At 41.6% G+C, this 23,001-nt stretch overlaps 2 protein-coding genes across 2 annotated transcripts in view; one reads left to right on the top strand and one right to left on the bottom strand.

Moving 5' to 3' along the window:
* Positions 1-3,880, bottom strand: part of LOC127429632 (collagen alpha-4(IV) chain-like) — an 81,677-nt gene extending 77,797 nt beyond the window's left edge. Inside the window, exon 1 of the mRNA XM_051678760.1 lies at positions 3,824-3,880. Within this exon, the coding sequence (XP_051534720.1) occupies positions 3,824-3,880 (57 nt within the window). The remainder of the gene's footprint in view (positions 1-3,823) is intronic.
* Positions 3,881-15,661: 11,781 nt separating this feature from the next.
* LOC127430322 (collagen alpha-5(IV) chain-like) overlaps positions 15,662-23,001 on the top strand; it is a 73,030-nt gene continuing 65,690 nt past the window's right edge. Inside the window, exon 1 of the mRNA XM_051680048.1 lies at positions 15,662-16,004. Within this exon, the coding sequence (XP_051536008.1) occupies positions 15,927-16,004 (78 nt within the window). The 5' untranslated portion in view covers positions 15,662-15,926. The remainder of the gene's footprint in view (positions 16,005-23,001) is intronic.

The raw sequence follows: 23,001 nt of genomic DNA, 5'->3' as shown, positions 1-23,001 counted from the left end.
GGTAACCCAGGGGCAAGGAGACCCGCTTCTCTGGAGCTGGTGAGCAGACCACTCCATCCCCCGGTGGAGGGCTAGGAGAAGAATCTTTTGTTTCATTTTCATTTAATTTCGCCGCATGTCCAAGAGGCTGCGGTACCCAAAAATTCAACAAAACAGCGGTTTTCTTTTTCACAGACTGTGATCCCTGGATGACTTCCTCCTTATCCCTCTGGCAGCTGAGTTTGCGGAGAAACTCGCTGACTGGCCCAGTACGTGCGCTAATGAGCCCCTGTACTGAGGTAGGTGCTCCACATGTGCTGGTTCCCCGAAGGCGACCCCATGTGATATCTTCCACAAAATCATTTCCCTGACAGAAAATTGCAACTTCCTTGGGCAGAGGCCTCTCTGCCCCCGGTCGCCATGCTCTGTAGGAACTCCTCCCCCTTCGGGTAGGACCTACCATGGGACCTCTCCACATGACATACTTCCGAAAAGACTCAGTAAGACCATGTGACGTATTCCACTCAAAATCCCCCCCCTTTTTAGGCCAGGTGTGGTCTCCGTGGTGTCACCCTGCGGAGTCACCCCGCGAGGGACACCCCCCGATGCAGACACTTATAGCTCCAAGTCAGTTAACAAATTCCACTCTTTTTGGGGAGAAAGGAGAGGGAAAAGAGGCCTCGGCTGGGCTAGCCTGTCCCTATAGTTGGGCAGTCGACTTGTTCCTGATGGACCGTTCGACGTGCATAAGAGCTTTGGGGGAGGTTATGTGACAGCCTGGGGCGCTGGCTACGAGGCACACAGCAGTCTGCAATTCTCATTGGCCTTTTTTCAAAAAAGCAGAGGTGTTTGGGGCTCCAAAAAGTGACCCCTAGTGTCACTACATCGACACAACATCTCGTTCCCTCCATCAGGGAACGGAGGTTACGAAAGTAACCAGGACGATTTGCACTTTAACGAACACACTGGGCCTTCAGAAGAAGTGAAGCTTCTGTCAAAACCACATGTCAAAATAAAAGCTCAAGTCAAAAAAAAAGCATGATTCAAAATAAAAGCTAGGCACCGGAAACTGAAAAATTGCAAAATAAATATATTACAACTGTTTTGTAAAATTTAATATTCACTGTAGTAATTTCACTGGTATCGGTACCGACTACTGAAATGTTGGTATCGTGACAGCACTATATGGCAACATGTATAACTACAATGTATAATTATATTGGCTTGACAAAGCCAACATACAGTTATTCTAAAAAAAAAAATTATTAGAGGTTTTTTTTTTTTTTAAATCCTTAAATCCTTTAGAACATTCAACACACTTCTCTGCCCTCCCCCTCCATCACCAGACACATCACTGACAGCAGATGTCTTCGGCACATTTTTTACTAATAAGGTTACAACCATCAGCAATACATACTCAGCACCACACCCTGTCAAACACCTGTCTCCTGTATGCAACTCTTCTGTCTCTATGTTCTCTCCTCTGACTGACACTGAGGTCTCTAAACTCCTCCTCTCCAACCACCCCACCACCTGTTTCCTTGACCCCATTCCTTCTCACCTTCTTCAGGCCATTTCTCCGTCCATCCTACCTGCACTCACACACATAATTAAAACATCTCTACTTACAGGCACTTTTCCCACTACATTTAAGCAGGCTCGTGTAACCCCGCTGCTGAAGAAACCCGCACTTAACCCACACAAATAGAACACTACAGACCAGTCTCTCTCATCCCATTCATGGCAAAAACACTTGAAAGGGCAGTTTTCAATCAAATCTCTGCTTTTCTCTCACAGAAGAAGCTGCTGGATGACAATCAGTCAGGCTTCAAAAGTGGACACTCCACCGAGACTGCCCTGCTGTCTGTCACTGAGTCACTGAGACGGGAGAACGGAGCAGGTATGTCGCCTCAATTAGGGATGGGCGGATCGATACAAAAATATCGATACTTCCAATACTGATGTGGTATCAAGAATATTGATCCTCACATAAAAATATCAATTCTGAAGTTTTTTTTTTTTTAACAAGTGATCTTTTTATTTAGATTACATGAATATTAATGCATTTCATAAGCTTCGTTGTGGAAAAAAGATTTATATGAGCGAATTGTTGCATAGCACCGGAACTATTTTTTCTTCCGCTCATCTTGATGCACAGAAATGCTAAAATACACCAGCAGTCACAGACAGCGTTCACCCTTTATTCATAGTGCTCGTTCAAAGAGGGAGCAGTGCTTTCCTGAGGTAATGACAGAAAAACACACCTAGATGTGACAAGTATTATAATGGGATTGTTTGACAATTTTTGCAGTTTTATTTAAATTTAGAATTGTTAAAACATTGATAATGATCTTTAATCCTCGTTAATATATGATACCCTTATGAAAACTTACCATGGATTTACTGTAGTAATATTGTATTAACCATGACTAGTAATCATGACTGTAGTAACCATGTTTTTTTTTTTTTTTTTAGTTTTTTTGGCAGTAACCAAGGTTTTGATACAATTGACCATGGTTTTAATACAGCATTACTGTTGTATCCATTAATTTTGAGGTTTTATATGTGGTTTATACTTACTACATTTTTAAAAGGTAAACAAAGCAGCCTAATAATTTTCTGTTTAGGCCCATAAATATATAAAAAATTTAAGTGATAATAAAGTTACTAATTTTATCCAAAAAATTCGTAAAAATAAAATGTAATAGAGGTATCGGTATTGGTATTGATATCTGTGATATTGGCCTAAAAGTACTTGGTATCAGAACGAAAAGAAAATAAGTGGTATCGCACATCTCTAGCCTCAACCCAGAGGTGCCACATTTGTGCCTGTTGTATGTTAATACTTTTGCACATTTGTTACAACTTACAAAGTCCAATTCTTTTCCATTTTTTCAGTAACAACTGAGAAATTTGTCCAAATGTCAGACTTGCCTTGCTTTGGTTTTGTAAAGTAAAAACCCACTTTAATCTTCTTTTCAACTTCATTTATTGACTCCATCCTTCTTGTTAGCGCTATCTAAATCCCGGGACCCGCGGTATATTTTTTTGACCGCCCACTCCCACCCGCAGCAAAGTTAAAACCGCTTGCTCCCGTGAGATTTGTGTTGGGTCCCACAGGATCACAATCCCAATGCATTCCTCTGGTACAGATCTTAAAGGAATAGTTCACCCAAAAATGAAATTTTGCTGATAATTTATTCACCCTCAGGCCATCCAAGATGTATCTGAGTTTCTTTCTTCATTAAAACAGAATTTAAGACTTTTAGGATTTCATTTCAGGCCTTCTCCTCTAAACAATGCAAGTGAATGTACTCCATTTTTTTGACGGTCCAAAATGCATATGGCCAGTATGTCCAAACACCTGGACATACTGGCCAAAGTTATCAGCACATTATTGGGAAACCCAGCCCATGTCTTGACAAACTTTACTAATAACTTGTTAGTTTATCTAATAACATGTTCATTCATAAAAGTGAGAAACAGATTCTGTAACTGAAGCTACAGTATCTATAAAAGTGGATTGGCTTTCTTCTGTTCAAACTAAAGACAACTAGACAAATTTGAGTAAGATACACACCAAAAAAAAAAAAAAAATCTTTTTGGTTCTGCTGAGCAAAGTCTTCAAATTTGTGCTGTTTTTGGTAAAAAAAATAAAGATAAAAAATAAAAAATAGATTCTGCATTTTTATCAATTTCTCTCTTTCACTATTTTAATATCAATGATTTGAGTTACATCTTTTATATTACCAATGCTACATTTACAGGCATTGATTTAATGGAACATTATGGTTGTGTTAAAATCAATCGGTATCTTTCCCCCATCCATTTTCTCTTCCCTCACCTGTATACCCGCTTCACTCTGCTCCTCCAAAAGGATGTAGCCCAGACAGCCAATCATTAACAATCCAACAGATTACTCTCTGTTTCCCTCTTTCTTTCAGTATATCCAGATCTCTTAATGCACTAAAAGGGTAATGTTAGCCTAAATATTGGGTTAAACAAACAATTTGTGTCTGAATAAGCATATATGAATGAATTGTAATTGACAAACTACCAGTCAAATGTGTTTGGACACACTTTCTGATTCCTAATTACAACTTTATAACTATAATAACTATACATATTTTTCACATTTTACAGTAGTAGTAGAATAGTAATAGTAAAGTCATCAAAATTATGAAATGACACAAATTAAAGCATATGGGAACTATGTGGAGACAAAAAAACAAACAAACAGTCTTTATTTAGATAACAGATCTGCATTCTGCACATTCTCTCAATCAACTTCTTGAGGTGCCACCTGAGATGCCTGAGAGTTCACATGAATGCTGGCTACTTGTCGGGTACTTTGTCTTCATCATCCGGTCCAATTAATCAATTTACTTACAGAAATTCATGCACAGGTACAATTTATATACATCCATAAAAACAAATTTGAAGCATTTAGCCACAAGCCTTTGGGTTTAAAGGTTTTTAATGGAATGTTCTGGGTTCAATACAAGTTCAGCTCAATCAACAGCATTTGTATCATAATGTTGAGTACCACAAAAAAATATATTGACTCATCACTTGTTTATTTTCTTTTTAAAAAGAAGCAAAAATCATGGTTCCCTATACGTTGTGTCGATGTAGTGATACTAGGGGTCACTCTTGGGAGCCCCAAATCTTTTGAAAAAAGGCCAATGAGAATTGGCGAGTGGAATTTGCATGACACTCCCCCTGACATATGGGTATAAAAGGAGCTGGTATGCAACCACTCCTTCAGATTTTCTCTTCGGAGCCAAGCGGTTCAACTCATTGAGCTGAATTCATCCGCCGAGTTCATTCACCTCTCTCTGCTGGATCATACAGCGCATTTCAGCGGCTTCTCCCCCTCTGCATCTGTGGTTTGCAGAGAACGCCCCTGGGCGCTTCGGCAGAACATTTAAAAAACATTTAAAATATATTCTAAAAGAGTATATTTTCTTTCTGAAAGAGCGGCACACACAGAACATCTTTATAAAGACGCTTCTTTTTAAAGATGCCTTTCCGTTTGTGTGTGTTTCCTGGTTGCGGTCGTAATCTCTCCGCTTCCGATGGCCACGATCGCTGTCTTACGTGTCTGGGCGCTGCCCACGCGGAGACATCGTTCGTGGTTGGATCATGTCCTCATTGTGAGAACATGACCATGGCAACATTGCGGTCGCGGCTTGCATTCATAAGAATGCAAGCCACCCCAGCGGCTCCCTGCCTCGGTCTTTCTACCTTCGGGTATGAGGTCGTGCCGGTTAGCACTGGGGGCAATTTGGGGACCTCAATGGGACCACCTCCGCCGGGTATCCCCCTACGGACCTCCCATTCCCCAGCATGCTCGCTTGCCCCAATTGCGTGCTCGGACGAGCAAGGGCGCGATAGAGCCTGTCCCTCCAGCCGAGATGAGGAAAGGGTTCTACAGCCCTTACTTCATCGTACCAAAGAAAGGTGGTGGGTTGCAACCAATCTTGGACCTGAGAGTACTGAACCGGGTCTTGCACAGACTCCCATTCAAGATGCTGATGCAAAAACGCATTCTAGTGAGCGTCCGGCATCAAGATTGGTTCGTGGCGGTAGACCTGAAGGACGTGTACTTCCACGTCTCGGTCCTACCTCGACACAGACCCTTCCTGCGGTTTGCCTTCGAGGTCCAGGAGTACCAGTACAAGGTCCTCCCCTTCGGCCTGTCCTTGTCCCCTCGCGTCTTCATGAAGGTCGCGGAGGCAGCCCTTGCCCCACTAAGGGAAGTGGGCATACACATTCTCAACTATCTCGATGACTAGCTGACCTTAGCTCACTCTCGAGAGTTGCTATGCGCACACAGGGACCTCGTGCTTTGACACCTCAGCCGACTGGGGCTTCGGGTCAACTGGAAAAAGAGCAAGGTTCAGAGCATCTCTTTTCTCAGTCTGGAGTTGGACTCAGTCTAGATGACAGTGCATCTCACGAACGAACATGCTCAGTCGGTGCTGAACTGTCTGAAGTCATTCAGACGGAGGACAGCGGTTCCACTGAAATTTTTTCATAGGCTCCTGGGGCATATAGCATCCTCAGTGGCGGCCACACTGCTCAGGTTGATGCATATGAGACTTCAACACTGGCTTCAGACATTTACATTTATGCATTTTTTATCCAAAGCGACTTACAGTACCCTTATTACAGGGACAATCCCCCTGGAGCAACCTGGAGTTAAGTGCCTTGCTCAAGGACACAATTGTGGTGGCTGTGGGAATTGAACCAACAACCTTTTGCGTACCAGTTCAGTGCTTTAATCCACTATGCCATCACCACTCAGACTTGAGTCCCGAGATGGGCATGGCACCATGGGACACATCGCGTGGCCATCACACCGATTTGTCACTGCCTCTTCAGCCCTTGGACCGACCTGACATTTCTACGGGCAGGGATTCACCTAGAGCAGGTCTCTAGACATGTCGTGGTTACAACAGACACCTCCAAGATGGGCTGGGGTGCCGTATGCAATGGGCACACAGCCGCCAGTTCTTGGACTGGCCTGCGGCTGCGTTGGCACACCAACTGCCAAGAGTTGTTGGCAGTACTGCTTGCGGAGGTTTCGGCCGTTGATCCAGGGCAAGCACATGTTGGTCCAGACGGACAACACAGTGACGGTAGCTTACATCAACCGCCTAGGCAGCCTATGCTCCCATTGCATGTCACAACTTGCCTGCTGTCTCCTCCTCTGGAGTCAGCAGCACCTCAAGACGCTACGAGCCACTCACATCCCGGGCGACCTCAACACCACAGCAGACGCGCTGTCATGTCAGGTTACCCTCAGGGGAGAGTGGAGACTCCAACCTCAGGTGGTCCAGCTGATTTGGAGTCGATTCGGTCGAGCACAGGTAGACCTGTTTGCTTCCCGGGAATCCTCCCACTGCCCACTTTGGTACGCCCTGACCGAGGCACCTCTCAGTATAGACGCGTTGGCACACAGCTGGCCCCCTGGACTACGCAAGTATGCGTTTCCCCCAGTGAGCCTACTTGTACAGACCCTGTGCAAGGGTCAGGGAGGATGGGGAGCAAGTCATCCTAGTAGCAACCTTCTGGCCCTTGGACGGGATGCGGACGACTTAAGTGCCCTACTGCCTGTGGTGGTAGACACGATCACTCAGGCTAGGGTTCCCTCTACGAGGCGCCTGTATGCCTTGAAGTGGCGTCTGTTCACTAAGTGGTGTTCTTCCCAATGGGAAGACCCCCAGAGATGTGCAGTCGGATTGGTGCTTTCCTTCCTGAAGGAGAGGTTGGAGGGGTGGCTGTCCCCCTCCACCTTGAAGGTGTATGTAGCCGCTATTTCGGCTCATCACGATGCAATAGATGGTAAGTACTTGGGGAAGCACGACTTGATCATCAGGTTCCTGAGAGGCACTAGGAGGTTGAACCCCTCTAATATGCCTTGTTCCCCCGTGGGACCTCTCTGTAGTCCTTCAGGGTCTATGGGGAGCTCCCTTTGAGCCCTTGGAGTCAGCTGAGCTTAATGGCACTCTTTCTCTTTGAAGACTGCCCTCCTGACTGCACTCACTTCCATCAAGAGGGTAGGGGACCTGCAAGCATTCTCTGTCAGCGAATTGTGCCTGGAGTTCAGTCTGGGTTACTCTCACATGATCCTGAGACCCCGACCGGACTATGTGCCCAAGATTCCCACAACCCCTTTTAGGGATCAGGTGGTGAACCTGCAAGCGCTGCCCCAGGAGGAGGCAGACCCAGCCTTGGCGTTGCTGTGTCCGGTGCGAGCTTTACGCATCTATTTGGATCTCATGCAGAGCTTTAGAAGCTCCGAGCAGCTCTTTGTCTGCTTTGGTGGACAGCGGAAAGGAAGCACTGTCTCCAAACAGAGGATCGCCCACTGGGTCATTGACGCCATTGCTGTGGCATATCAAGCTCAGGACGTGCCACCCCCTGCGGGGTTACGAGCCCACTCTACCAGGAGTGTGGTGGCCTCCTGGGCCCTGGCCAGTGGTGCCTCTTTGGCAGACATCTGCAGAGCAGCGGGCTGGGCAACACCCAACACCTTTGCGAGGTTCTACAATCTCCAGGTTGAGTCAGTTTCGTCCCGTGTAGTGGCAGGCACAAGCAGGTAAGTTCCAGGACAGCTGGCTGGGTGTACCGCTTGCGCATAGCGCCTTTCCCCTCCCTTGAGGGGAAGATGTGTGCTCTTGACTCCCAGTAGTGTTCACAGACTGTGATCCCTAGATGACTTCCTCCTTAGCCCTGTGGCAGTCGAATTTGCGGAGAAACTCGCTGCCAGCTCAGTAAGTGCACTGGTAAGGCCCTGTACTGAGGTAGGTGCTCCGCATGTTGTGGTTCCCCATTGGTAACCCCATGTGTTATATCGTCCGTAAAATCATTTCCTTCTTGGTAAACTACGTCTTCCTTGAGCAGAGGGCCCTCTGCTCTGGTCGCCATGCTTGTAGAAACTCCTCCCCCCTTGGGTAGGACCTACCATGCGACTCTCCACATGACATACTTCTGACAAGACTCGGTAAGACCATGTGATGTATTTCCACTTGAAGTACCCCCCCCCTTCTCTTGGTGGGGTGTGGTCTCCGCGGTGTCTTCCCCTTGGGAGTGACACCCCCCCCCCCGATGAGGACACTCACGGATCCCAGTCTGTTAACAAAATTACACTCTTTTTGGGGAGAAAAAAGAGGGAAAGTCCCTATAGTTGGGCAGTCGACTTGTTCCTGATGGACCGTTCGACGCCAATGAGAGCGTTGGGGGAGGTTACGTGACGGCCTGGTGCGCTGGCTACGAGGCACACAGCAGTCTGGCCGTCACACACCGCCAGTTCATGCAACACAGTTCAGCTAGTTGTGGCATTTTGTATAGGGACCCCTAGTGTCACTACATCGACACAACGTCGAATGAGTGACAGATAGGGAATGTCATGGTTACTTTCGTAACCTCTGTTCCCTGATGGAGGGAACGAGACGTTGTGTCCCTCTTGTTACAACGCTGAACTACCCGCTGAAATGGCTGGGACCTTGTCGCGGCTTCTCAGCACAAAACCTGAATGAGTGGTTGCATACAAGCTCCTTTTATAACCGTATGTCTGGGGGAGTGTATAAACATTAAAATATTCACTGTTTCAAAAGTATAGCCACAACATGTTCAAATTATACATGTTAACATGATTTTAGTGTGAAACAAATTGCTTACTGACCTTATCTGTGTGAAGTTATATCCAATTTTACAACTTCATTGTCATGGCGAAGTAACACTGTAAACCCTGTAAGCACTTTTCAAACTTCAATCATTTAGAACAGAGATTTTCTCACTCTAAAATCATGATTGCATGTATAATGTCTGCATTGTGTGGCTATACTTTTAAAACAGTGTGTATTTTAATGTTACTCAACTGGCCCCATTCACTTCCATTGTAAGTGGCTCACTGTAACTGCAATTTTTGCCTTTTTTTTTCTTTCTTAAAGTAACTAAATGAGGAACAAGTTGAAAATATTTTCTTTGGTAATCAACATTATGCTACAAATGCTATTAATTGAGCTTGAAGTTCATGAAATTCTTTTTGACTATGGTGTAAATTGGCAGGTTGGAAGTAGCCCTTTGGGGACATTCAGTAACATCCTCAATCGAACATTCGATTTATAAATAAAGCACATACTGCATTTAGAAATTCTAAAAATGCCTGAAAAAGTTTCCTTTAGAGGGATGGGTTTGAGTTAGTCTGTAGTAATTGTAATCAGCTTTACAGTATTAAAAGTCTAAAGGCCCAGGTATACTTCGTGTTTGCTTGTTCTGGATCGACTCACACCTGGTTGACTGCGCTGCATTTGTGAGTATACTCCTCTGACCGCGAGCGAATATGAATGCGCTTGACACATCCCCACTACAACCACAAAGGCAACGGTGTCGACCAGGTGCGAGGCAATCTGAAACACACAAAAAACAAGTATACCTGGGACTTTAGGGATGTCCCAATGTAGACTTCTAGGTGAAAGTGTGTGTGTGCGTGTGCATGAGCATGTCCCTGATACCTGAAAAGGAGTGTATAATACATTAAGGATGTGCCAAAATGCACTTTTCCCCCATTTTCATGTGTGTGTGAGGCAGCACCTGTTTGTGACACCTGGTCATTTTTGTTCAGGTTTACGACTCTACACCCTGACCTGCTTAACAGAATCAGACAGATAGCCTGAGGCAAACAGACAGATATCTGTGCAAAACCACAACCTACTATCAACACATACACTCTCCCTCTCTCACTTTCACTGGTTTTACATCTCCTCTCTCTGTCTCTTTGCTGTATAGCTGTATAATTGTATTATTTACATTAGTAAGATGTCTGCATTCCTCTCTTATTGCATAGAAGCAGGAATGGTATTGATGCAGACAATGCAGTTCTCATATCTTCTCTCCAATTGCACATCACTATCTCTCTTATTGCCTTGCTATCCCACCTCATTCATTCTCTCTTCAGTGCTACTGAAGGAGTGATGGCATCTGCCAGTAATGTTCTGTATCCATTTGTGCCTTTGGATTCTATCAGCCAAGCTACAGAGATGCTACATGAAAGGAGGCTTTATGGGCAGAGGAGTTAGACTGCACACTGATCAATAATCTGGTGGAGGAGCACACACACACAAACAAACCCACACACATACACACAGCCAAAAGTCAATAGCACAAACATGAAGAACTTAATCTTGATTTCACATTTACTTTTAATTTGAGAAATTAGTCACAAAAAAACTATGTCAAATAAAAACACCACCACTGTCCACCTGCAATAACCTTTTCTCAAGGACTGTTGGTGATGAAAGACATCTGTAACCTTGTCCTTAAATCTCTCAATCCCTTATGCCATCATAACCCCTTTGGATCATGCAATGTTTTACTTCAAAGGCAACTCTACATCACTGAAGTCAAAAAATGAGTGAGTGTAAAATGAAATATTGTATCTCTGGTCCAGATTTTTATTTTAAAGGAATATTCCGGGTTGAATACAAGTTAAGCTCAATCTACAGCATTAGTAGCATAAGGTTGATTAACACAAAAAGAAAAAAAAAATATTTGGACATCCCTTCTGTTCTTTAAAAAAGCAAAAATCTAGGTTACAGTGGGGCACTTACAATGGAAGTAAATGGGGCCAATTTTTGAAGTGTTTATAGGTAAACATTTATAATTTTATAAAAGCGCTTACAATAATACTTCTGTTAAAACTTGTGTATTATTTGAGCTGTAAATTTTTACGTCATTTTAGGGTTTACAGCGTTTTATTGTCATGGAAACGAAGTTGTAAAATTGGATATAACTTTACACAGAAAAGATTAGTAAGTAATTTTATCACACTAAAATCACGTTAACATGCAAATTGTTTACATCTTGTGTCTATACCTTTGAAACAGTGAGTATTTTAAAGTTTACAGATTGGTCCCATTCAATTCCATTGTAAGTGCCTCACTGTTACCCTTTTTTTTTTTTTTTTACATTTATATTATTTTTTGTGGTAATCAACATTATGCCATAAACACTCTCGATTGAGCTTAATTTGTATTGAACCCGGAATATTCCTTTAACTTATCTGAACTTATTTATATCTAAACGGAACAAATCATAACTTAGTCTAATGTGGCCAACCCTTATTTCTCACTTCCGTTCATATCAGAGTTTGTTACCAGTTGCAAACAAAACCAAACCAAACCTTTTCCTCTGACTAGTTTCGCCTTAATAACATTTAGGGATATAACCGAGACTGTGGCATCTTGAAACGTCCTGGTTACTTTCGTAATCTCCATTCCCTGATGGAGGGAACGAGACGTTGTGTGCGTCAATCAATCCCGGGTCAGAACTACCCTCGTGCAGTTCTCTCAGCTCCTTGGCTTGGTGCACTTGCAGGAGAGCCATGGCATGCTGGGCGGAGGCGGCCTGTCCAGCAGCACTGTAGGCCTCAGTCGCCAGTGATGACATAAGCCTACAGGCCCTGGACGGAGTCTTGGACGGTTCCACCAGGTGGCGGCGTTTTGCGGGCACAAGTGCACCGCAACCGCCTTATCCACCTGGGGAATCGCTGAGTAAACCCGGCAGCCCCACCGTCGAGGGTAGTGAAAGGTGCCCGCCATGATCTTGTGAGCTCATCATGCACCTCCGGGAAGAAATGAACCTGGGCGGGGCATGGCCATGAGCGGTGCTCTGAGCCCAGGAACCAATCGTCAAGCCGCGAGGGTTCGGGGGGAGTGGAGTGTTCGGCACTCGCAAAGTGGATGAGCTCTCGATTGCAGCATCGGAGAGTGGGCCGGTCCAGTCTGACGCTGAGGACTTGTCTGGGCTCCCACCTTCGGGTGCGGTCGTCCAGTCGCAGCCTGGCGTGGAGCTGGCGGCCATGCTTGCCCGGGCGGCTGCGAGCATCGGGCTGCGACTGGGCGACCGCACCCGAAGTTGGGAGCCCAGTCGAGTCCTCAGCATCAGACCGGGGGAGAAACTGCTGTAATGCACTGTAAATCCAACAGCTTTCGAGGTGAATGGATCGGCGGAGGAATTCAGCTCACTGAAACACAACCACTCGACTCCGAAGAAAAAATCGCCAGCTCCTTTTATACCCGTATGTCCGGGGGAGTGGCATGCAAATTCCACTCGACAATTCCAATTGGCCTTTTCTCAAAGATCAGAGGTGTTTGGGGCTCCCAAGGGCGACCCCTAGTGTCACTACATCGACACAACGTCGAGTATGTGGCAGATAGGGAACCCTTGTTTCCATGGCACTGACATAAAAACTAACAAAGAGAACGCTTTTATGAATGTTTTTATAAGTTGTGGAAGGGAATGTCCAAGGCAAATGCAACATAATGTAGCCAACACAATTTTTAATAGTGCCATTTGAATTTCACAGACATAAAGACATTTATTTGCAAGATACAGATAATAGAAGAAAACTCACCCCCAAAGCTGGTTGTGTTGGTGTAAGTCCTAAGAAAACCAACCTGCAGGAAGATTGAATAAGACTGAAATAAGCACATACTGTACACTGAAAACCCTAATAAGTTGATTTTACTTAATTGATTGAGTAAACTCATCCCCTCAAATAAATTGAGTAATGGTGTCTCCAAAACTTGTGTAATTAAATTCACTTAACTTGGTGATCATATAGAATGAACCTAAGTATTTAAGTTAAGGTAACTTGATGCAAGTACTGTACCCTGAACTCAAATTTGCAGTTTTAATTTTGTTGATTCTACTTAATTATTTTAATTGAATTGACTCAAATTTGGGTCATACAATAACACAACTCAAATAAAGAAGATCATAACTGATTACAGGTCATTAAATCAATTTAATTTTCCACAGAAATACATAGACACATGTCCTTCATTTGCACGTGCACAAGGAGAACTGAGATAGTGTTAATAGGGTCCAACTTGTCCAAAGGGGACAAAGATCACCCTAATGGTATAATCACACAAAAACAGTAATGTTTACAGCAATTAAAACAACTTAATTTTTTAAATAATGACAACATTTGGGTTTACAGTGTAACTAAATTCATAAAGACATAAATGGCTAGTCTAAAGGTTCCATAAACTTTTTTTATATATATTTTTTTAGCATCAAGATTTTAGGTTAAAATTGATATGAATGTATGAGGGAAAATGTAGGCCTAGGCATGAGGGTGAATGATGAGAAAATGTTCATTTTTGGGTGAACATTCCCTTTAATCAACTTTTTGTCTTCACTTATTAATTTTTAATGGTCCTGTGGTGTGACAAATACAATTTTAAAAGTACAGATGCTCCATGTAGTGTTTCCAATAATATGATGTTATTATAGCTGCATTCATACTGGTAGTAAGTTATTTTTATTTTTTTTACTTTTTTAAATTGCAAAATGCTGTTCAATAATTTATGGTGAAGTACATAGCATGTCACACCACAGGCCAGGGTATATACATTTCCTTATAATTCAATGTTAACTTCCCTGTAAAGATAAAAGGCAGGTAACTCTTTCTTGTGTATATTAAGTCATTCCAATGTGACATCCTCATAGATAAGCATTCGATTAATAAATATGCATGGATGTTCAGAATAGTGTTTAACAAAAGCAATTTTTAATGAATTTGAAAAAATGTATCATTGGAAAACCTGTAAATGTATAACCCGAGGTATTTGACACCTGGATCTATGGTAAATTGGCATGTAGAGTAATAATATATCAGAGGATAAGGTATGGAAAAGAAAGTGCTGCATATGAATTATGGAAGATGTGGTGTAATGTGAAAAAGTGTTCATGGGAATTAGGATATAAAGGGAACTCTTACAACAAAAGGTCCCGGACGATGTGATGGGGCCGTGTCATCTCAGCCGCCACTTAGGCGTGTGCTACCTGTGATCTTTCTCCACTGCCTCAGATTGGTGTGGTTAATGATGTAGGTAGGCCTATGCGTCCTGAACTCCTGAATGACAACTCACCTGCCTGAGTGAGAAATTAAGAGATGAATGGATAGATGAATGAATCATACGATGGATAAACATTATATAAATGCTGGAACTGACAGCAGATAGTTATCAAACCTTTGACCTTGACATTGCAAGCACCATGTTCTACCAGTTAAGCTACAGGTGCACCTTAAATAACATCCCTAATAATGGCTGACGATGTGGCAGAGTTGCTGATGGGAGGGGTAGGGATAAAAAAGAAAGAGACCAACGGAATCCATACAATAGCTGGAGCTGGGACAAAGTTGATCTTTCTGGATGGCTTCCTTTCCATAACACACCAAAGTCAAGACTGACAAAGATTCGGAAATGAACTAACAGACAAAGTTAAATTAAAAAAAATTGTAAATATGAGGTCATCAATCGTTCATAGCTGAATTTAATGAACATCACTTGAACTTGGAGCCCATGGCACGCAATGGCATTCTCTAACCATTAACATCCCACTTACTAACCTGATATTATGATGAATGTTATTACTATTGCTTATTACTATTGTGGTACAGATAAAAAATCCAGAGCACCATTAATCTTTCTCAAGTATTGATAATCAAGAGGCGCAACAGTGTTGCGAGCGGACCGCACGAACTTGAATGCACCCTGTGCCGTTAGTTCTCTGGAATTACGCGTTGGATTTTAACTATGTGCACTGCAGATGTGACAAAAGTAGCACATATGTACCTGTTTCTAAGTCTGCGTAGAAACAGACAGGAGTAAATAAAATAAAGTCATTATCTGCGTTTTGGGGTTTCGCTCATGCGTAAAATGTGGTCTGAGGTACGCAATAACAGGCAAAAGCACACAACCTTCCATTATATAGCTCTCAACACCTGCAGCCTTACACTAGAGAATAAAGTTAACCTTAGGAAACAAATAACCGGCATGCATAAGTTCAAGACCTGCACCCAAACATCCAGTTACACCAACCCATACAAAAAAGCAAAGTCAAAATCCATCTCACCTGCTCACCGTGGTTTCGAGCGCCACTCCGACTTCACAGTAATGCAGAAAATACAAATGCAGAACTAAATAGAGACGAAGGTGAACGCCGAAAACTTAAACAGAAGCGCAAACTTTTCAGCGTCGCTGAAGTGAACGGGGTCCCGCGGCGGCTGAGCGCGTCTATGACGTAATAAATGGGCTTGACTTTTCTATTTGCACTACAACGCGTGCACTTGGGAATATAGCAAAGTACGCGTCCCCTTAGAACCCCACCGACTTTTTAATTCTTGTGGGTTCACTGATACATCCAAAACGCCTAATGATCGAGTCAGATAACTTGTTTTTTTGCGTATATGTTTAAACTTTATTTCTGAGATGGTCGGAGTGCTGAAGGTGGTATCAGAGGGAGATTTGGAAATCTTGCTCTTCCGTCCAGGACGCGCACATAACGCGCGATCTTGAGAGATTGGACCGGCGTTCTCGAGTGGATCAGTGAGAATTGCTCGCGGCTCCGTTATCGATGTGAAAATGGACCGCGGTGTACTATCGCGAGCGATTTTCGTTATGTTGTTGCTTGGACTTCTTACACCGGCAAGAACTGATGGGGTGAGTAGGCGATAATATAAGATTGTTTTTACTGATTGTGTCTAAGATCTATTTCTTCATTTGTTTCAAAATAAAAAAAAATAAAAAATAAAAAAATGTAAGAAAAGGGATCATACTGCAACTAATACATTTAAATTGCGCTGAGAGGATTATTCTTTCATTACTCAATTATTTGTGAAATGTATTAGTTTTAAAAATCACTGGACCACTACAATGCAGCAACGTATTGAGCAGATATGGTACAGTATTGCATGAAAATAGTATGCAAAACTAAGTAGCGCAAAGAAAACAGTGGGACTGCCTGTGTTTAAATCCCTATACTCTTGACAGCTGTAGTTTGACCTTACTACACTCCAGTAGGGACGCTCATGACGTCGTAGCTTCAATCATAAATTCAGCTTGACCGGTAGTGTGTTGGTGACACGCATCACCAGTTATAACATATCATTAATTTCTCTGTTGGCCAATCTTTTTGCAATAACCTATTTTTTTGGGCCAAGAAATGGCTCAAATGTTGTGCTTTAGTTCTCAGTGTTCTTAATGATGCCAGTTATGGACAAACAGTGGCAAAATGTCCCAAGCTCCATATTGCAGCTCCTGTTTTCCAATAAAAACATTCCAAAAAGTAGCATGGTACTACCAATTTTTTTTTTATTTTATGTTTTCTGGAGAACCATCCCATGTCTGTTTTAGATTTTTTCATCTGGAAAGCATCACAATCTAATTAACATCTGCTAAACATCTTAAAAAGATCAGATTTACAAACATTCTAAACACACTTCAAAGACATCTGCTGAATGTCTTACTGAGACCTGAGAGGCAACGTCTTATAGACGTATTGCAGATGAGCAAACAACTTAAAAATATGTATTTTAACCACACCTCAAATATACATCTGGGTGGTGTATGTGTGTTATCTGGGATGTAATGGTACATGAATATGGTAATCACAGTGCCATGGTCAGGGTTGGGAGGGTTACTTTTGAAATGTATTCCACTACAGATACAGAATACATGCTGTAAAATGTAATCTGTAATGTATTCCGTTAGATTACTCAAGGTCAGTAACGTATTCTAAATACTTTGGATTACTTCTTCAGCACTGGTAGATTTTTTCACTTGTTTTGACTATAAAAACTCTGCCAGTACAGTAAGACAAAATACACGTTAAAAATACATTCTCTGAAAAACCTAAATGTCTTATGCAGTGTTGTTTCTAAAACAAGATCAATCACATTGATCTTGTTTTAAGGATTTTTAGATATTTTTACAGGAAAACAATAAAACATTTTTTATCAAGAATACGATTTCTACCCTAGAAAAAAGTAAATAAAATTTTTGATCCAACGTGAATTTTCTTGATAAAGAAATATGATTGTGCCTGGTAACATGTGCATGTAAAATGGCTAGAAATAGCATTTATAATATATATTTTGTATTTTAAATACGTAATCCCGTTACATGTATTCCGTTACTCCCCAACCCTGACCATGGTACATAGGCCAGCCAATATAAACCCACCTAAAAGGGAACGTTCCAACAACTTTGGCTAACGTGATGTAGAGGTTAAGAACAAATGTTAAAATAATGTTAATGGAACATGCTTCTGATGTTATTATAATATTTGATAAAAGGTCTTGTAATGTTATGAAAAAACATTGTTGGTGCGACATTTTTCATATGTCTTTTAAATACATTTTTATTTTTTATTTTTTTTATTACATTTTTAGGAAGCAATCAAGTTTACAGGAATACTATGTTACCCTTTAAATAATGTTTTACCCACGTTAAGAAAACTGGGCATTTTCATGTTTTCACAACAACAATGTAACATTTGGAAAACATTTTAAGAACTGAAATACCACAGTATTACAAGTTCTTTCCTTTCTTCTTTCATACCTTCCTTCTTTCAATGTTTGTTAGCAGTTGAATAAACTAGATTTTTAACTTTTCTCTTCTGGTTCTAAAACATGCATGCAATTACATGTGCAATGTGAATATGCTGGGATATTTGGAGGACTTTTGTGCATTGTGAAAATTGTGTGAATGTAAGTGTGTGGTCAGTATGAGTCTATGTGAACCATCTCTCTCTATCACTATCAGATGTCTGTTTCTGCACACTTTGTCTTATCTCATCTGCCCCTTATCCAGACCCAGACACAGATGCACACACTTTTGCATACTTCCTCTGTCTATCTCTTTCCATCTCTGTTCTATCCATCCACCCATAAACAAACACTTATTAACACAACTAAACACCATATTCACTAACAGTGAACTTATTCATATAGGCTGTTTTCACACTTGATCGCTTGGTTTGAAACCAAGTTAAATTTTGCCCCACTCCCAAAACAGCAATGACAAATGCATTTTATTATAGTAAGATGTACATTATAGTAACGTCATAAAAAGCCATTAACTTCTGTGATTTAGAATGGATTGCTTTCATACCATCTCTGAAATGTACTGGTGTTCACATGAGTCCTACCCCCGACCACCTTTTCAAGTGCAGTTCAAAAAGAGAAAACAATGTTTACAACAACAAAACTAACCAAACTCATACGTTAAATGGACTCAGGTCCAAGCCAAAAGCTTTAGGATGAAAGCACCCTTAGTTATAGAGAGAGTTGTAAATCTGTCAAGGTCTGTTTTTGTAGTGTTTGTGTTGCATGAGATTTAGGGGGATTTGCATGTTATGACAATTATGTTGTCTCTCAGTTTGTCAAAACATAATTTCCAAGTCATGTTTTCAAGCAACAGAGAGCAGCATGTTTGTTTGAATTTTCTGTGCTGGGATGAAAATATGGGAAATAAAATGCTAGGAATGTAATGAAGGAAATAACTTCGGCATTAGCCCTGAGGTTGAAGATATCATGGAAGAGAGAGAGAGAGAGAGAGAGAGAGAGAGAGAGAGAGAGAGAGAGAGAGATTTATGTTCATAATGTCTTGTTAAATGATTATTTTATTTAATATTGTATAGTGTATATTGTTATTATAGTTTTCATTTTATTTTATTCATTACCTGGCACCTTATTTTAATTCTATTTTTATTGTTATTTGTTACTGTTTTATTATTATATGTCTTGTCATTATCTGTTTTGTGTATTAACGATTTGTCAATATTGCATGTAAACACAATCATGCTAATAAAGTACCTTTAAATTGAAATTGAGAGAGAAAGAATGAGAGAGAGAGAGAGAGAGAGAGAGAGAGAGAGAGAGAGAGAGAGAGAGATGGAAATACAAGAAGCTTCTCATCTGTTCTCCCCTCCTCTGGTAAACCTTAATCCTATATCCCAACTTTTTAGCCCCTGGATTCAGCTCATTGTCCAAACTGCCTGTTGATTCAGAGTCCCTCTATTCACACAAAGCATGTAGGAGGCATTGTTGCCCCCCGGGGGATTTACAGAGGCAGTATGGACCCCGCCATGTTTATCTTTCTGCGTGTTTGACCAATTAAAGGGCCTGACTGAGCTTAGCCATTCCAAGCCATCGGAAGTCAGAGCTGATGGTCATTGGTGGTGATGTGTGTGTAGTTAGATGGCTGTTGGGAAGATGTGTAGACTGCTGATTGTGAATGAAAGTCTGTATGTAAGATGTTTCTGTTTGCACGTTGCAGGATGATAGACTTCACAAAAATGAAAAGTGTAAGGTCTTGAGCTGATGATATGGGGTAATTTTTGAGCCTGTGTTAGTAAGTAGTCATTTAGCATGAGTGTATCATGGGTAACATTAATGGAAATTGCCATTAGGGTGATTATACACTGTCACAGATGACCAGTGGTGGTTGCAAACTGAACGATCCCCAATCTGGTTACTCAGTTGCCCATTTATTTCTATTAACATTCCTTATTGATTCAAATAGTTGACAAAGAAAAACAAAACAACTGCCCCTTTTCCCATCAAATGAATCCCAGATCCTCAGCCTTCTATATGACACATCCTCGAAAGCAGCCACCCTCCCCATCTCTGCACACCACTCCCGAAATGAGGGCACTCCAGCCAACTTCTATCCCCTTAAATCAATCTGTCTGACTGTCATAACACTGGTCAGAACCCAATTTTTTATGTGTTTATCCCCTATTTTGCCTAAAATACAGAGTCTGGGGCAAAACGAAACTCGAGTGCCCAACACGTCACACACAAACTCTGAACCTTCAACCAAAATGCTTGGTTAAAGTTCTGTCCCCCAGACTCTGAATTAGCAGGGAGTAATACACTGATGCCTCATGACCTTTTCCAAAAGCAGTAATCACCACTCCTAGAGTATCTGCCACTTTAGTGGGGTGTATGCTACTCTCAATAATAGTACAGAGCAGATGGTGCAGCTGTAAATACCAAAAGAACTGAGATCTGGGGATCCCAAAATGTTGAACCAAATTTTCAAAGGATCTCAACACTCCACTCTCATATAGGTCACTGAGCATATTAACCTCCCTCACAATCCACTCTTACCAGCAGAAAGGGGACTTATTAATACATAATTTTGGGTTCAGCCATATGCTTGAGGCAACATTTAAATAAATGTCTGAGTTAAACACTCTGTACACTTTTGTCCATACTGAGTGCAAATGCGAGATAATGGGGTGTAACTTAACTTCTCTGATTAGTTTGATAGAAAGGCTTTGCAAAGGCGAAATAGGGGCAAGAACTTCCTGTTAAACACAAAACCAGGGAGTGGCTCTCTCAGGTGGAAGCAACCAATAAGCCAAATGTCTGAGATCGAATGCATAATAATAAAACAAAATCTTGGGTAGGCCTAGCCCACCTTTGTCAATCGGCCTATGTAATTTATTGAAACGTAATCTGGGACGCTTACCATTCCAAATGAAGGACTTTGCTATGCTATCAAATTGCTTGAAATAAGAGAGGGGGACATCTACAAGGAGAGACTGTAGCAGGTAGTTGAATTGTGGAATACAATTCATTTTAAGAACATTAACCTTCCCAATCATAGATAAATGTAATGAAGCCTGCCTGCCCACATTGCTTGAAAAACTTTTTATTAAGGGGTCAAAATTAACTCTAACTAAATCACACAAATTTGCTGGGAATAAAATGCCCAAATACTTAATGCCCTGTTTGGGCCACTGGAAGAAGACCGGCTGAAAAGCCGTCGCTGGGCAGTATGCTGTCAGAGCCAAAGCTTCGGATTTAGACCAACTGACTCTGTATCCTGAGAATTTAGAAAAGGAATTAATAATTCTGTGGAGGCAAGGCATAGATCTAGTGGGGTCGGAGACGAATAATAAAATATCATCTGCGTCTAGCAAAAGCTTATGCGCCATTTGTTTGTACTGCCGCTACCGGGTGTCTATAAAGTAACTTAATCCATCCAATAAAAGTATTCCCAAACCCGTATATTTCCAAAATCTTAAAAAGATAATCCCATTCTATCATATCAAACGCCTTTTCGGCGTCAAGTGAGATGGCAGCGACTGGAGTCTGATCATTCGCCACTGACCACATGATATTGATGAAACGCCTAATGTTATTAGAAGAGCTATGGCCCCGAATAAACCCCACCTGATCTACATGTATAAGAGATGTCATAACTTTACTTATTCGGTTAGCCAGAATTTTTGACAATACTTTTATGCCTAGCTGGATCAGGGAAATTGGACGGTAACTCACTTGGATCTTTGTCCTTTTTAAGAATCAGACTGATCCGGGCTTGTGTTATGGTTGGTGGAAGCTTTCTATTCTTTAGTGATTTCATATAAAATAATAGCAAAAGTGGCATAAGATCTAAAAAATTCAGCGGTAAATCCGTCTGGCCCCGGGGCCTTGCCTGTAGGCAAGGCCTTAATTACCTTGCCAAGTTCTTCCAAGGTTATCTCAGAATCAAGAAACTTTTTTCGTCAGTTTAGGGAGTTCTAATTGTTACACAAAGTATCTAATATCTTAATTAGTAGACGAAGACGTGGAACTATACAGATCAAGATAGAATTCTTTAAAAGCATTATTAATATCAATGGCTGAGGTAAATATTTTACCACCAGAAGATTTCACTGAGAGAATGGTAGAAAAAGACTCTCTCTGCTTTATATACTGTATCTAGCCAAAAGCTTCCCTGCTTGTCCCCCGACTCAACGTATTGACTTGCCCTGAATAGCCAAAACTCCACATTCTGCGACAAAATAGTATTATATCTGTATTTCAATCGGGTCAATTCTCTGAGGCCATCAGACGACATTCGGCACTTCGACTCTGCCTCGGCACTTTTAATATTCCCTTCCAACTCCACGAGTTCTTGTGCTTTGGATTTTTTGGTGAATTTTTTGGAGGCATACTGTATGATCTGACTCCTAAGAACTGCTTTAAGTGCCTCCCAAGCCACGCCCACAGACGATACTGAGGACCAGTTGGTCTCTATATAAACATTGATTTCAGCCTTTAACATTTGTTGGAATTCTGTATTTTTGAAAAGGGATACATTAAAGCAGCAACGATATGATTTCTTTTTCTCCGTATGTGGCAACATCTCTAAACTCACCAGGGCATGATCTGAGACTAAGATGTTTCCCACTGAGCAATCAACAACAGATGAAATGAGGGACTTAGATATAAAAAAAAGGATAAATCTTATGGACTGATGAAAAGAATGCATAGTCCCTACCAGATGGGTTCAAAAGTCTCCAAATATCTGTAAGACCAAGATTTTTACATATTCTGTGAAGCGTCAATGTTGCTCTAGGGGTCTTACATACTTTTAATTCACTATGATCAAGGATTGAGTCCATCAATAGATTAGAGTCTCCTCCCAATATTATATCATGAGGGGTGCCAGCGGCTTGCAACATCCTTTCAAGATCTATAAAAAAGCCCTGATCATCAGCATTAGGTGTGTAAATATTAGCCAAAATCAACATTTACCACTGAATTTCTGCTAAAACAATAATGACTCTTCCTAATTTATCAATAGTCTGTTTGAGACATTTGAATTGTAGATGCTTACTTATCTGTGTAATGACTCCCCTGCTCATATTTGAGCTAAT

This window comes from Myxocyprinus asiaticus, chromosome 39 (assembly GCF_019703515.2).
Source record: "Myxocyprinus asiaticus isolate MX2 ecotype Aquarium Trade chromosome 39, UBuf_Myxa_2, whole genome shotgun sequence".
NCBI lineage: Eukaryota > Metazoa > Chordata > Actinopteri > Cypriniformes > Catostomidae > Myxocyprinus > Myxocyprinus asiaticus.
Note: the sequence above shows the minus strand (reverse complement) of the source record. Positions and strands in the feature narration are given on the sequence as shown.